We start from the raw sequence: 16,545 nt of genomic DNA, 5'->3' as shown, positions 1-16,545 counted from the left end.
AATCACCTTTAAAGTTGTCCAAATGACGTCCTTAGCAACACGTATTACTAATCATAAATACATTTTTGATATATTTACAGTATGAAATTTAAAAAATATCTTCATGCAACATGATCATCACGTAATATGCTAATGATTTTTGGCATTGTATGGGCAAAAAATCAATAATTACTACCCATACAATGAATTGGCTATTTCTACAAATATACCCATGTGTCTTATGACTGGTTTTGTGGTCATTTTAGATGATCTGATAAATGAAATACTTTATAAATAAACACATGTACTATATGTAAGTGTGGCTGCAGATTATTTCATCTGTATAATACTCAAACTTGTGATGATGTAACATGAATGACTAAACTCTTTACATTGTGCTTTATCACCTTACTCACTTTGCAGGATACTCAGTAAAAGCCCTCAACCCACCCATCCAAAGACCCGGTAAACACTTGATCTGTTTAACTGATGGATTGCTTTCTGTGTTTGTGTTGTTTAGGAATAATGTCCGAACTTTTCATCTAATGGTCATCAGCTAAGAAGAGATCTGACTCCTCAGACGACACATGAGGTCAGAATCACATCACTCAACACTGAGAGGACAGAGACTCTCGTGATGATAACTGCAGTCAAAAAAACATCTACGACTGCCATAAAATGTCTGATTTATCACCATGATTTCAAATGATTCATTTTATCCTCTACAGTCTTATTTATAGTCCAGTGAGTCTCATGTAAACACGTCCAGATTTTTCCCCAGAATAAAAAGAGAAAAATATGTTGTTATATATTGCATAAAGAAAACGACGCCTGATTTAGCACCGTTATGAACTTAAATTCTTAATACTGTAATGGATTTTCATCATTCTTGTTAGATTGACATTTATATAAATCAACAGTAACCACGGTGATGTTACAATTGTAACATGTATTTTTTGCACATTACAGTATATATATATATTTTGCATTATGGATATTGAGAATTTAAGGCTTAGTTTTCTTTATACAAATATAATTGTACTCATATTATGACTTTATTTGGTTTATGGGGTGAAACCGTATGATTCTGTGTGTTTGATGACATTTTTAATTTAAAGAAAGTGAAAAAATGTCTACAAAATATTGTCTACAGTTTTTATCACTGCAGTATTACCGCGGTAAAACACCAGGTGAACATATCAGTTATTTTTAAGCCCTTTATATTATGAAGTATTAAAGCTTGTTAGTTTGTATTTCTATTTGAATCAAAAGTATTTTATCACGGTGTTTGTTTCACGGTTGCAAGGTTTTTTTTCACAGTTGTGTCGGTCTGATATGCAAAACGGCAAAAATGAGCAGTGATGTTGGTGAAGGGCTTTTGGTAACTTTATAACTCAAAGATGTATTTTTGCCACAGTGTTTAAAGAATAGACCTGATGTTGTTTGGTACTTAAATTCACCCAGTTTAAAACAGAAATCTGTGTATCTGGATCTTTGACTATATCTTGTCTTTCATTCTACCTGAAAGGTGAAACGCTTTAGCATCTAACACACACACACACACACCGATGAGAAACCATGACATTCAAACAGTGAGAAATGCAACTGTGTGATTTCTTGTTTGTATTTTGGAATAAAATATTGTTTAAATCAACATGATTCATGCTTTGTGGTCATTCAAAAATGTTGATTGAAGTTTAATGTGCCTCTTAAACTCAAAATAAATTAACATTTGTGATATGTTTGGATTGTGGGGCATTTAGTCATGTTAGAAACATGATGTATACTTGAGAGGTCAGGTTTATTCATTAATCAGCTTTAGAGAGACAACATTTGCTTAAAGTGCACCTATTTCATTGCTTAAAAAAATCAATGTTGTTGTGTATTTGGTATAAAATAATGTGTTTGCATGGTTTAAGGTTTAAAAAAACATATTATTTTACACATACCGTACATTTTTGTAGCTTCAGATTTTACTCTCTTCCTGAAATGCATTTAGATTCAGATTTTCAGTGTCAGATTTGAAAAGCTCTAAATGTGACGCTCCTTACCATGTTTAAAAGATTCGCTTGCAATGCTAGCAGGAGTTAACTTACATGCTGTGAGGAATTATGATAATGTCGGTCTATATTACATCACCAATCACAGGAAGTAAACTGTTGCCTACAATCCGTGTGCATGTTGTAGTCCAAGAAAAGAGATTTATGTTGGAGACGATAAATGTAAAATCGTGATTCGGACAATAGGTGCCCTTTCATTTGAGAAGTCTGCATTTGCAACTCTTGAGTTTTGTCTTGTATTTGTATTTTAGACTTTAAACCCAAACATGACCAGAAGATTATTAATTACAATCTGAGTTGTATGTTTGCAGGTTGGTTCTCTGTGCTTAAAAAGTTTTAAAAATTACTTAAAAATATATGTACTGAAATATATTTTAAAATACCAATGTATATTTTTGTATATTTTGAAATATATTTTAAAGCATTTATATTTATGTCACAAACGTATAGACAGTTTCATCGGACGCACGTGCGCTGATGCGATACGCGTCTGGATCCGAACTTTACTTCCATTTTCGTTTTTTTAATGGTCTGACTATTTGCTAAACTGATCTCTTGAACAAATGCCTTGTTGAAAATAACAAATGTTTTGGTTTCCTAGGTAATCTATGTGTTGTTTTTTCCTTGTTATATAAATAAACTAAGTTTAAAGAACTGTGTTGTTATTTATTCTTAGCGGAATTTACCGGAAGTTACGTGCGGACCTTGACAGCCGCTTGTTTATGTTGTTACTACTGAAACCGTCTATAAACCTGTAAACATAATTTTGAAAATATTAAAATTAAATATATTTTTAACTGCAAAAATATACTTCTACATTTTATACTTTATACATTATATACAAACTTTTATATTTTGTCCAGAAGAAAATATATTTTTGCAGTAATGGTTGTAAAATTAGAAATGTATTTGTTGCCATGCAGTCAATGCTTAGTTTTAACCCAGTGTTCGGTCAAAGAGGTACAAACACAACTTTGGGTTATCATTTAACCTATGCTGGGTTGTTTTAACCGATTCTTGGATCAGATACAAACTTTTCTGGGTTAATTAACCCATAAGCTGGGTTTGTCCCTTTCTGACTCAACGCTGGGTTGAAAATAACCCAGCATTTTTTGTGTTCACATAAATCAGCAACTAAAATCTATTTTTCAACTACCATGTATATTTAATACAAATACAAAAACTGTTGTATTACTGTATGGTGTGCATTTGGAGAGGGAAATGATCAGATGTTGATTAGATCAAACCAGGAAAGATTCACCTGCTATACAACATCAATTTGAAAACGAAGTAAAGAAATCAATTGAAACTGAATGTCACACATCAAAATGTAACAGAGAGAGATGTCTGCCTATCATTCATGGGTCAAATTGTGTTGTTTTCGATAGCTGTCATACAGGTTGAGTATTGAATGTGTGAGATTGTTATAAGAAACAGATTAATTACATCCAAACAAACCCGCTTGAAGAACCTGTTATAAGAAAACTAAAACACGTCCTCATCTCTTAAACAAGTCTGATCATGCGTGTGTGTGTGTGTGTGTGTGTGTGTGTGTGTGTGTGTGTATGAAATGGCTGGATTTTATATTTAGAATTGTGTGTTTAAAAGAAACATTCATCAAAATTGTGCATTGCAAATAGCTATTTTGCATATTCAGCTTGCCATATTTGTAGTCTGCACAACTGCTTGGTCAGCATTCAGAGTTCAAAAAGCACTCTTTGTGGCCATTTTTGGTTCCCCAAAAAACCTTTGTCAAAGCCTTTCCTACCACAAAACAGTGCAACAGAATTTTGAGTATTTCAATAATCCCTTTTGTAGACCACCACAAAAAAACTGAATCACATCACTGCAAAACCCAACAATTGTTGTATTTTGGTGTTTTGTTGGATAAATGTAAACTAGTTAGTAATCCATTTGCTAAACAGTGAGCCAAAAACTTTTGACTGTTTGTATTTGTAATTTTTAAATATGTTTTGCATTGATTTGTTTTGTGCATGTTAGCTGTATTTGTATTGTGTATTGTGCTATAATACAGAGTATTCAGTGGAGACTCTTTTAATTTTTTGTCATTTCAAGTGTGTTCTGAATGACAATCTCTGAAAGATCATCTGTACCTGACATATATCAAATGAAACGATGTACCTACAAACTTGGTCAAGACAATCTCCTGAACTCCAAACTGAATGTCAGAATGAGAAAGAAAGGTGATTTAAACAATTTTGAGCGTGACATAGTTGTTGGTGCCAGACGGGCCGGTCTGAGTATTTCACAATCTGCTCAGTTACTGGGATTTTCACTCACAACCATTTTAGGGTTTACAAAGAATGATGTAAAAAAGGAAAAACATCCAGTATGCGGCAGTCCTGTGGGCGAAAATGTCTTGTTGATGCTGGAGGTCAGAGGAGAATGGACCTTCTGATTCAAGCTGATAGAAGAGCAACTTTGACTAAAATAATCACTCGTTACAACCGAGGTATGCAGCAAAGCATTTGTGAAGCAACAACACGCACAACCTTGAGACGGATGGGCTACAACAGCAGAAGACCCCACCAGGTACCACTCATCTCCACTACAAATAGGAAAAAGAGGCTAGAATTTGCACAATCTCACTATCTAAAATGGGACAGTTGAAGACTGAAAAAAATGTTGCCTGGTCTGATGAGTCTCGATTTCTGTTGAGACATTTAGATGGTAGAGTCAGAATTTGGTGTAAACAGAATGAAAACATGGATCCATCATGCCTTGTTACCACTGTGCAGGCTGGGGGTGGGTGTGTAATGGTGTGGGGGATGTTTTCTTGGCACACTTTAGGCCCCTTAGTGCCAATTGGGCATCGTTTAAATGCCACAGCCTACCTGAGCATTGTTTCTGACCATGTCCATCCCTTTATGACCACCATGTACTCATCCTCTGATGACTACTTTCAGCAGGATAATGCACCATGTCACATAGAATGAATAATTTCAAATTGGTTTCTTGAACATGACAATGAGTTCACTGTACTAAAATGGCCCCCACAGTCACCAGATCTCAACCCAATAGAGCATCTTTGGGATGTGTTGGAACGAGAGCTTCATGCCCTGAATGTGCATTTCACAAATCTCCATCAGCTGCAAGATGCTCTCCTATCAATATGGGTCAACATTTCTAAAGAATGCTTTCAGCACCTTGTTGAATCAATGCCACATAGAATTAAGGCAGTTCTAAAGGGGGTCAAACACAGTATTAGTATGCTTCCTATAATAATCCTTTAGGTGAGTGTATATCATCTAAACTTAAAAAGATGTTGTTTTTGAATTTTGCAGCTTCTTAGCTCACGTGGCCTTATGGGATAGAAGTGTTTATCTGATGCATACCAAAAATATTGTTCTTTTTTGACATATCTCTTTACGAATATTGAGCTTAATTCGGACATAGCCTACTAATTTTGCGTATTGATTTTCACATACTATAATATTCTCGTGTGCAAATGCTAAAATATGAGCCAGACAAAAAAACACATAAATATCATGAGTCTTAAAGCAACACTATGTAGTTTTTTTACTTTTAAATAATGTCTCTAAAATTATGTCAGTGATAGAACAACTTTTAACTGGACAAATTGTACTGTTGCTGCAACCTGAGCAGCCTCCTAGCTGCTACAAGCACACTCTGAAAGTGGCGGTGGAGGGTAGGAAACACAGCCCCGCCCCTCCCCCTGCCTGCAGAAGAGTGTCTGATACCAGGCACTGTTGCGCTTTTCAACCACATGGGGGAGCTGTAAGTCATTTTTACATGGAAACTACATAGTGTTGCTTTAAGTTGCACAGGTAAGCTATATTTGAAGCACATTGCATTGCATTGGTCAAAATTATCGATTTTTTTCTTTTATGCCAAAAATATAATATTCCATGAAGATATTTCGTACACTTCCTACCGTAAATATATCAAAACTTTATTTTTGTGAGGACTTAATTTGGACAACTTTAAAGGTAATTTTCTAAGTATTTTTTTATGCACCCTCAGATAATGATGCATCATCAATGGCTATTAACAGTCCTGCCTTACCACAGTAAACGTTTTATATAAAGTGTGTTTGTGCCCCCCCCCCAAAAAAAAAAAAAAAATTCACCAGCAGCCACTTCTTAGATTCCAGATTTTCAAATAGTTATAACTCACTGAAATATTGTCCTATCCTTGCATTCATCAAGGAAAGGCTTATTTATAAAAACTTATGACTGTTTTTCTGGTCCAGGGTCACATTTTGACCCGACTTAATGTCTTCATTATATCTAGATACTTCTCTGTTCAGCAACTAAATATTGTTTAGCTTTTGGTTCTTATTTTTTATTTCTCTAACTCAGTGGTTTTCAAACTGGGGGCCGGGGCCCCCAGGGGGGCCGCGAGATGGTGCCAGGGGGGCCCCAGTTTTATGACATTTTATGAGATACATTAATTTATCATGAATTCTGTGTAATTAAACCTAAAAAAAAATAAGGCAACTAACCAAAAGCACTACTTTTTTTTGTAGGGGGGCCGCACGCTGAAAAAGTTTGGGAACCACTGCTCTAACTTACTATTGTCATACCAATAAAGCACACTTAGATTTATTTATTTATTGAGAGAGAGAGAGAGAGAGAAAAGTAAAATAAAAAAAATGTAAAATGATAAAAAGTAAAAAAAAACATTTTATTTGACTTTATTTGCAGTAGTACTTCATCCATCACCCAGCACATTCGCTTAATTCCACCTTAATGTTTGTTACTGTTATTGTATGTTTGTTTTATGCATAATGCTATGGCAATAAGTGACACAATCATGCCAATAAAGTTCCTTTGAATTGAAATAGAGAGCCCTTTGCTGAGTAGCGTGCAACATATGTCTATTTAAACCGCACGCTAACTATTTGTGGTGCTTTAGCACATCTTGTCCTTCTCGAATCTCGATTTGAAATACGTGGAAGTACCACAAACACTTCCGCAAATATACGAATGGGCAAACGTTATATACCGCCCCAGAAATAGCGCGAATTCAACGCACCAATCATCACAGAGAAGCAAAACAAACCAAAGACTTTACATATTAACAAGACACCGTAGTGTTTCTACAGCTCAATGCGGCCGCTCTAGTCTTTGAGCATGCGCAGTAACATGCGCAACCTAGAGAAAACATGTTAGTGAAATTTGAGCATAAAACACTAAATATATGGTCAAAACGAAGTATTGGTCGGCATTATGTCGGATCAGTTTGCCTCAATCATTTCAAGTTGATCATGTATGACTGAAATGCAAACATTGTCATCAAGTGCGATGACTTTCCTTTTGCAACAAGACTCACAAAACGGCAAACCCCTTAATGGGTGGAGCTGAGTTGAGGATGTGGGCGTTTACTGAATGTCAGTGAATTGTTTCGCGTGTTTTGAAATGGGAAGTTTGTTTGTTTGTGCTCTGTCTGTGCGATCAATCATTGTTGATCGTAGGTGGGTGGATTATGGATGTTATTCCCATGTGCAGTATTTTTCAAGAGCTACAGAGCGTCCTTGATACGGGATACCTGTCAGCATTACCATCTTTAGAAGACTACTGGCAGCAGGTACTGGAAAGAGCCTTTATTACTTCATTTTCTACACACAATTTAACATACAATAAAGCAAAAATATCCTTTTTTTAACATTATAACATTTCATTGTATAATGTTAAAGTTTTATTTTGTTTGCACAGGTCTTTTATTCTATTTCTCTCTCTCTCATATATTGTTTGTAATTATAAACACACACGTCACATATACATGTTTAAAATACAATCAAGCAAAATATATATTTTTTAACATTATAAAATCTTTATAATGTTATTGTATAAGGCTATTGTATACAATTCTTTGCACAGGTCTGTTATTCTCTCTCTCTCTCTCTCTCTCTCTCTCTCTCTCTGTCTCTATATTTGTGTGTGTGTGTGTGTGTGTGTGTGTGTGTGTGTGTGTGTGTGTGTGTGTGTGTGTGTGTGTGTGTGTGTGTGTGTGTGTGTGTGTGTGTGTGTGTGTGTGTGTGTGTGTGTGTGTGTGTGTGAGAGAGAGAGAGGACAGAGACAGAGAGAGAGAGAGAGAGAGAGAGAGAGAGAGATAATAACAGACCTGTGCAAATTTTATATTAATCGCGATTAATCACATACAAAATAAAAGTTTATTTTGTAAAATAAAAAAAATGTGTTTGCATGATATATTTGTGTGTGTATTGTGAGTAATTACTATATAAATACACACATAAATGTAAGAAAACTGTAATTTATGTATATATTTTTACATTTACATATAATATAAAATATATCAAAATGTAAAAATATATATAAATACATGCATGTGCGTGTCTTTATACAAAACAATTACACACAGTGCACACACATATATTATGCGAAAACAAACTTTTATTTTGTATATATCGCGATTAATCTTTTCACAGTGTAGAGCTTTTATGATTCTAGTCTAAATGTGTTTACTAAAAATAATTTTAAAAATTTGACTTTTAAAAATCATAAAAGTTGTGTTCAGATTATCTTCTTGCATAAAACGTGTGTTATAAACTTTTGTTTAACACACAGCTCATTTTTTGCGATAATCCAAAAGTCTATGGGAAAAATGTATGGGTTTTTTGTGTCCCACTATCTTCTGTGGTTTATTATTTATACCACGGGTCTGTTGAATGCTGCATTCTGATTGGCTGAGAAATGTTATATGGGTGTTGATTATTTTTCTGTAAACCGCACACCTAACTTGTCAAATGTCTTAAAAATAGGCACCAGAGCAATTTTTGTGATAACCGTGGTATAAGAGGAATAATTGCCTCCGGTCCTTTGAATTATTTGAAAATAATGCACACCTGCGATGTAACCGCACTCCGCTTCGCGTCGTGCCGCATTACCACCTTGGTGTGCATTATTTTCTTATAATTCAATGGCCCGTCGTCAATTATTCCTTACATAGTATACTGAAATAGAAGCATCAAATGTATGTATATAAAATAGTGTGAAAAATCATAGAGAAATGATCTTCCTCTGTTTGGTTAGGATGTTTGCAGTGCTTTGTGTCATTCAGATTCATAACACTTTTTATAAAATTATGTAAAAAACTGTTAACATGCCTGTTATAAAGTGAAAGTCATTTTTTTGGTTGCTGTTTGTGTCTCTGGTTTTTCTCTCAGACATGTTTTGAGCTTGAGCGCTATCTGCAGAACGAGCCCTACATCTCCGCAGAAGATCTGAGATCAGTGTGCGAGTCTGACGATTTCTGGAATCAGTTTCTGCGATGCTGTGAGACAACTGGAGGGAACGCATCAACACAGAGAGACGTCATCGACCCACCGCCTCACCCGAAACCTGAAGAGTGTTTCACCAGCGACAGCTGCCAGATCTTTCCATCTGCTGGTGTTCATACAGTAACATACACACTGGACCCCAGCGCATCTGAGAATGAACAGGCGGTCACTCGCACGCCCCCAACGCCGCCCTGCTCTCCTCTGTCTCCTAAGCAGATCACTGAGAGAGCATCAGTCTCTGTTATAGAGCGACATACGGCAGAGCTGCAAGAAGATGCGGGGAGGATGAGAGATGAGGTCAAAGGTGAGAGGTCACCTGAAGAACGAAGGAGAACTCATCGCTGTTACTTTAATGGTTGCAGCAAGATGTACACCAAGAGCTCCCATCTGAAAGCACATCAGCGCACACACACCGGTAAGTAGTTTGTGTATACGCCTGTATTTTGACTAACTGTTGCCACAACAGTTTACTCAGCCTTGGGGAACAAAACTTCTTCCATATGAACGGTGGTTGAAGTTAATAAACAAATAAACAGTGTTGAATATCAGCCCATAGAAAGCGCTTTTTAAACCGCTCATATAACCTTCAGTAAGGTTAAAAGACTAAGTACTGGCAGAAGTGAAGCATTTTCTCTTCCTATAGTAGTTTCATAACATTGCAGCATTTTTTATCAGGCTCTTATGTTTAGGTTCAGTAATTTTACTTTTATGGCAATGTAAAGGTTATTTTCATTTATGTCACTTTAGTCATTACACTGGTATTTAAATAACTTGACTGACTTTAGCTGCAAAACCCTCCAAGTGCATGCAAACATTTTGAATGAAACCCACTTCTGAATGAAAAAAGTGGATACAGAAATATTGCAAATAATGAAAGTCAAAATGTAAAAATGAAGAAGCTGAAGCCCACAATTAGGGGGCGCTTTGATCCATGTGGCTGCCATATTCACGTTGTATTCAGTTCCAAGTACTCAAACAGGACCCAAGTTTAAGTTTTAAAAAAAATTACCCGCCAGCATTTTTTGTGATTTTCAAAAGAGTTTCACAAAATGCCATCAAGGTAAATTTTCTTTTATAAATATATAATTAAACATACAAATATATCAAAGGAAAGAACAAACCCTCTGCAAAATGGGAAAAAAATTATCCTATCTTCATTTGTTCTCCTTTTGTAACCTCTTATATATAGGTAGGTTTCTTCAAAAATACCAAATTTTGAGCAAAAAAAAAATTTTGAGCAAAAATTTGCATTTTTGTAAAGGAATTTGTTAGAAATCAGATTCAGAACGATCATTAAAACTTACACAGAGTTTAAAATGTTTAAAAATTTGTTTTTTGCTTCAGTTTTTTATAAATTGGGTAAGGGCGCCATCTAGTGTATAATAGCGAAATTAAAGATTACCGTAAAAAGTCCTCAGGAAAGCGTCATTGGCAGGGAAATGTTTTCTCTTAATCAACGAGATAGCTCGTCAATGGCGAGAAAAGAGTTAAATGTTAAAAGAGTTAAAAATCGATTAAGTGGATTCTTGCCACAAACAGATATTTTGGAATGGCCTGACCCATGATACGACAAAAAAATATTTTTTAAAATATAATTAAAAATATACATAAAAAATGGCCAAAAAACATATTTGCTGAAATATATTTTGGACTATGTTTACTTTTCACCAGTTTATTTTTTTGCCATTTATTGTATATTTTGAAGTATATAACAAAAATAATTAAAAAGCATTTAAATATACATTTAGCCCTCAATATATTTTAAAGTAAGTTAATATATTCACGTCGCATTGGAAGAAAAACTTTTTATGTTACAAAGCTTTTAAAAATAACATGTTTGAATAGGTTAAAATGAAATATATTTTCAACTTTAAAATATACTTTATAAGATTAACTTGTATTTAGCATATATTTAAATAATATATTTTGGCCAAGAATATATTTCTTGCCATATGGATTGTAAAATTAGAAATGTATTTGTTTGCTCTTGAAATGTATGTTGATATATGAAGATTAAAATTAAATATATTTTCAAATTAAAAAATATATGAAATTAGGTTTTACATTCTATAAAATTTATTTAGCATATATTTAAAATATATTTTTGGCCATAGAAATGCTTTTTTTTGCTGTATGGGGAGGCCAGGATTGAGCGGATATGAAACAAAACTATTTTATATACGTACATATAGTACGTGTCGAGAGCATTCAGTTAATATCTTAAGTTTAACTTGCAGATTGTAATAATGTCTGTCTGTGATGCTGATTCATTGTTCATGTTACTAACAGGTCTAAACCAATACTATATTTTGACACGTTTATTAAATCAACCGCATCAAATATCCAAAAATCTGTTTGGAATTTTGCCTAAGCAGACAAAAAACGAAACTAGGTCAGATTTGTACTTGAATGATGTTAAATAGAGATCTGCAGCAGTGAATGATGAGTGTAATGTTGTGTGCAGGTGAGAAGCCGTACAGGTGTTCATGGGACGGCTGCGAGTGGAGCTTTGCTCGAAGCGATGAACTGACGAGACACTTCAGAAAACACACAGGAGCAAAACCCTTCAAATGCAGCCAATGTGACAGGTGACCATTACAACATGTGATCAAACCAAAGTGTTTTATTAAGATGTTGTCCTGTACATACAATAATCATTCCTTGTATTGATTTTGCAGATGTTTCTCTCGTTCTGATCATCTCGCCCTGCACATGAAACGACACATCTGAACAAGATTCAGAGAACAAAAGGAAAAATCTATTATATATTTTAAATTGGTATGATAAAACGCACCATTTTAAAAATGTCAAGTGGCAAGTGTGTGGACAGTTATCATTGCCAATTTTGCACTCTTTTACTGATAGATTTTGGGTACAGACTCATTAAATCACCAAAACAATGCATTCATTTCAATCATTCATCAAAATCAAGTTCCAACGCTGCAAAAAAACTGCAATTTAAAAACCATGCAAGAGCTTCCATGCTATAAAGTGTGTATAAAACGACATAAAACAAATGAAAGCAGACAAACAATAGGACAGATAGATGTTTTGTTAATGTTTTAATGACCTAATGAAACTTCTACCTTATACAGACAAAATATTTCTATTCTGAGCATCTTTGTGTGCATGTGTGGTTCTAAGAATACATTATTGTCATATAATATATGCTGATATGGCTGCTTATGAAAGCTTTATTAACCACTAAATCAACAGATTTTGTTAGAGATTTTATGTTTTGCTTTGTTGTTGACTGCACGTTGGTGCCTTAAAAGTTTATTTTTAATAAAAAAAATATTTTGTCACTTTAAAGTAGTATTAGTAACAAACTTTCTCAAAGAGAAAATAAGGTTGTTCATTATATTTTTAAAGATATGTTCTTTGTATATAAAGATTTTTTAAAGTAAAGTAGTTACCAGGACAAACATTTTGTTTCAGAAAAAAAGATGTGTTTAAAAAACTGAATTGGTCTTGAATGCCTTATAAATTTCATTCAAGATTTTGTTACTGTTCTCTGTTGTTTTTATTTGTTTTACAGGATATTCTATTCAGAAATATATAGCAGTGTTATTTTTTTAAGTATAGATTTAAAGTACAATATAATGCTTTTTATAAAACTTGAAACACTGGTTTGTGGTTTCTTTATAAAATCATAGATTTTACTTCAGGTTTACACTGCAGATATCCTGTCTCAGATATTAAAGGGGTGTAAAGTACAAGGAAAACTACAAGGAGAAGAATTTTCTTGTTCCATTGTATTATTTTATTGACTACTAATTTTCTATTTAAGATTTGTGCGGGAAAGGGGATTAAGAACAAAGACAGCATGGAGTCTCTATTGTGCGCGTTCGCGCGGCGTGTCAGTCCTTTCTTTATACTGGGGAACCCCCATGGGACACGCCCACTTCAGCGGGGTTGATCCATATATGGACATGTTCATCACATGAGACGTCACCACTGATAAAGGTTGCAACGACAATCATTAATAATATGCAATATAGTCACAACATTTCACAAGACTTTTTTAAGATGTAAAATAAATCGTTGGTATCCCCAGAGTACGTAGGTGAAGTTTTAGCTCAAAATACTCCACAGATCATATATTATAACATGTTAAAATTGATACTTTGTAGTTGTGAGCAAAAATGTGCGTTTTGTGTGTGTCCTTTAAAATGCAAATGAGCTGATAGAATGCAAACACTGATCACCATAATGGTGGTTTGTTGCAACTGAAGCTCAATTGTGCTGTCAATTATTTACTCTTTAGTGCAGATTAAGGGGCGGTATTATTTTAATAAGAGCTCCTTATGACATCATAAGGAGAACCAAATTTCAATTACCTAATTTTTCACATGTTTGCAGAGAATGGTTTACCAAAACTAAGTTACTGGGTTGATCTTTTTCACATTTTCTAAGTTGATAGAAGAACTGGGGACCCAATCATAGCACTTAAACATGGAAAAAGTCAGATTTTCATGTCATGGCCCCTTTAAAGTGTTTTTCTGATACAGCTAAAACAAAGATCAACAGGAGCATTGTGTGTCTAACCAATAAACAAAGACACAAATTGGACAAAAATACGGGGAATTTACACTCCTATGCGTTCTTACAGTTGGGTGTAATGTTATAGTTAAACAACAAAAAAAAGCAATTTCTACAAGACGACTTTATTTCAATTTACATTAAAATTATAGCAAGTGAAAAATTTCCATGACGCATGTGAGCTTATGGTAATTCTTTATGATAATGATTTTTGTCATGTCAAAGAATCAAGATTATCAGTAACTGGAGACAAATTGTTTTTGTAATGAAAGTAGATCATAATTGAAATCGGTTAAAGAGGTCATATCATGAAAAATTATACAATAATACCGCCCCTTAATTTTCACTAGCCAACCATAACACTGCCATTAATGCAAAGAAAAAGAAAAGATAATTGACAGCACAATTGAGTTTTAATTTCAATGAAACACCATCATTTTGATCCGTGTTTTAATTTCATCAGCTCATTTGCATTTTAAAGGACGCACCCCAAAATGGTAGATTTTTGCTGGCATCTACAAAGTGATCATTTTACTGTAAAATTAATCTATGATTGCTGATTACTTCACATTACCCCATATAAATATTCCTCTTGCCCTGCTAACACAGCATGCATACCGTGACGGTGCATTTACACGGGGCGTAAGCGTTAACGCTTTCTATTCACTTTTAATGGGTGACGTCATGTGTTGCCGAACTGAATTGTGGATCCGTTGGCGCCGCGTCAGTGTTGTTGCTCGCGGCAGAAGTTGAACATTTCTCAACTTTTCAAGCGGCAACATGTGCGTCAGCCAATCAGATCGCCTTATGCAAATAACCTAGGCAGAGCCAGCAAATTACGTTTATGGAAGACCGGAGCATTTGTAGCAGCCACTGTGATTGGCTGTTGGCCACGCTTCAGACAAGCCTTCCGTTAAGCGTTAATGCTTACGCCCTGTGTGAATGTACCGTCACTGCCGTTGCTTGCGGCAGAAGTTGAACATTTCTCAACTTTTCAAGCGTCAATGCAATGTTGTGTTTTAGTGCTGGTTTGCTAGTGAACACCAGCTAAACCAGCACCAGCATTAGTACCAGCTAAACCAGCCCCAAACCAGCATTAGCACCAGCTAAACCAGCATTACCACCAGCATCCCATGCTGGTCATACCAGCAAGACCAGCATATGTTGTGTTTGGTGCTGGTATGCTGGTGACCACCAGCTAAACCAGCATGAAACCAGCATAGACCAGCATCATTTCCATGCTGGTTTGATGCTGTTTTATTCAGCAGGGGGGGGGGGGCTCAATGGTGGGGAAGGCCATGGTGGTATGCCATCTTATTGGCACGTGGTTTCCAGTGGCTTATGCTACTGTTTAGTGGCTCCCCTGCTGAAAAAACAATAAAACCATTACAGAAAATTCTAATCGTTTCCATGAAAATAACAATAGGAACCATTAGCTTTTACCATTAAAACCACTACACTGCAGTGTGTTTTGAGCCATATTCCATTAAAAGAATCAATAAAATTCCCAATTAAACCAATAGAATTTTCTGTAATGGTTTTATTGTTTTTATCAGCAGGGTTTTCTGTAAAGGCACATGCCAACTTCTGTGCGTAATGCCATGCCACTGACTTTAGGGTAACTGCTACTGCTTGGGATGTTGCTTCATAAAGTGTCTCCTGTCACGTGCCTAGCATAAAAAAATTGCGTGATGCCGTGCGCGAAGATGTATTGACGTCGATTCCCGCGAAACCGAAACTTTCGTGTTTGTCAGTTGTTATACGCGCGACTGTATTTACGCAGTCTGTTAATATGGCGGAAGCGACTCTTTCAGTGTCTGAGGATCAGTTCATCTGTTCAATCTGTCTGGATTTACTGAAGGATCCAGTGACCATTCCCTGTGGACACAGTTACTGTATGAGCTGTATTACAAACTGCTGGAATCAAGATGATCAGAAGAGAAACTACAGCTGCCCTCAATGCAGACAGACCTTCAATACAAGACCTGATTTAGGAAAGAATGTGATGCTTGCTAATATGGTGGAGGACCTGAGGAGACTTCAGACTGATCGATCTGCTCTCAGTTTTGCTGGACCTGAAGATGTGAAGTGTGACGTCTGTACTGAGAGAAAATACAAAGCTATCAAGTCCTGTCTGATGTGTCTTGAATCTTACTGTCAAACTCACTTTAAACAACATGAAGCTTTTCACAGAGAAAAGAAACACAAAGTGATTGATGTGACAGGAAGACTTCAGGAGATGATCTGCTCTCAACATGACAAACTCATCGAGGTTTACTGTCGCACTGATCAGAGATGTATTTGTTTGCTTTGTTTGGTGGATGAACATAAAAATCACGACACTGTATCAGCTGCAGCAGAGAGAACTGAGAAACAGGTATGAACAAATGAACAAATATATGAAATATAAATATAAAGCAGAAGTGAAGCGACTGATTAGTGCCGCGTGACCACATGAGGGCGCACAAGAGCAGAAGAAATGACCGCTTGACTGTAAAACAGAAATTAGTTTAGAAGATTACTCACTCAAACCTTACCTGACCAGTTGAGTTATCTGTTATGAATCTGTTGAACAGAGATTACTGGAGGACAAACAGAGAAAACTCCATCAGAGAATCCAGGAGAAAGAGAAGAAGCTTCAGGATCTAAGAGAGTCTGTGAAGATTCACACGGTGAGTT

General features: G+C 35.4%; 3 protein-coding genes across 4 annotated transcripts in view; all 3 read left to right on the top strand.

Annotated features, from left to right (window-relative positions):
• Positions 1–1,633, top strand: part of LOC129443212 (band 4.1-like protein 3) — a 39,116-nt gene extending 37,483 nt beyond the window's left edge. The window contains exon 24 of the mRNA XM_073858432.1: positions 500–1,633. The gene's annotated coding sequence lies outside the window, so the exon portion shown is untranslated. The remainder of the gene's footprint in view (positions 1–499) is intronic.
• A 5,795-nt stretch (positions 1,634–7,428) lies between these two features.
• On the top strand, positions 7,429–12,225 carry LOC141351086 (Krueppel-like factor 6). The gene is made up of 4 exons (XM_073857434.1): positions 7,429–7,610; positions 9,211–9,739; positions 11,789–11,912; positions 12,003–12,225. The coding sequence occupies exons 1-4, from the start codon at positions 7,509–7,511 to the stop codon at positions 12,052–12,054; spliced, it is 807 nt and encodes a 268-aa protein (XP_073713535.1). The 5' UTR covers positions 7,429–7,508; the 3' UTR covers positions 12,055–12,225.
• Positions 12,226–15,506: 3,281 nt separating this feature from the next.
• The window catches only part of LOC141349067 (tripartite motif-containing protein 16-like protein), a 267,698-nt gene continuing 266,659 nt past the window's right edge, over positions 15,507–16,545 (top strand). The window contains exons 1-2 of one of the 2 annotated variants that reach the window (XM_073857421.1): positions 15,507–16,243; positions 16,443–16,538. In XM_073857421.1, coding sequence (XP_073713522.1) covers positions 15,659–16,243; positions 16,443–16,538 — 681 coding nt within the window. In that variant the 5' untranslated portion in view covers positions 15,507–15,658. The remainder of the gene's footprint in view (positions 16,244–16,442; positions 16,539–16,545) is intronic. The other variant, XM_073857427.1, reaches the window with a different exon arrangement.

The sequence above is a fragment of the Misgurnus anguillicaudatus genome, chromosome 2, assembly GCF_027580225.2.
Source record: "Misgurnus anguillicaudatus chromosome 2, ASM2758022v2, whole genome shotgun sequence".
NCBI classification, from domain to species: domain Eukaryota; kingdom Metazoa; phylum Chordata; class Actinopteri; order Cypriniformes; family Cobitidae; genus Misgurnus; species Misgurnus anguillicaudatus.
Note: the sequence above shows the minus strand (reverse complement) of the source record. Positions and strands in the feature narration are given on the sequence as shown.

Bases quoted from the DNA above. Each gene is read 5' to 3' on its own strand.
- LOC141351086 (XM_073857434.1), top strand. From the start codon at position 7,509: ATGGATGTTATTCCCATGTGCAGTATTTTTCAAGAGCTACAGAGCGTC. The intron at 7,611-9,210 runs GTACTGGAAAGA...TTTTTCTCTCAG, and splicing joins TAGAAGACTACTGGCAGCAG to ACATGTTTTGAGCTTGAGCG. The intron at 11,913-12,002 runs GTGACCATTACA...TTGATTTTGCAG, and splicing joins AAATGCAGCCAATGTGACAG to ATGTTTCTCTCGTTCTGATC.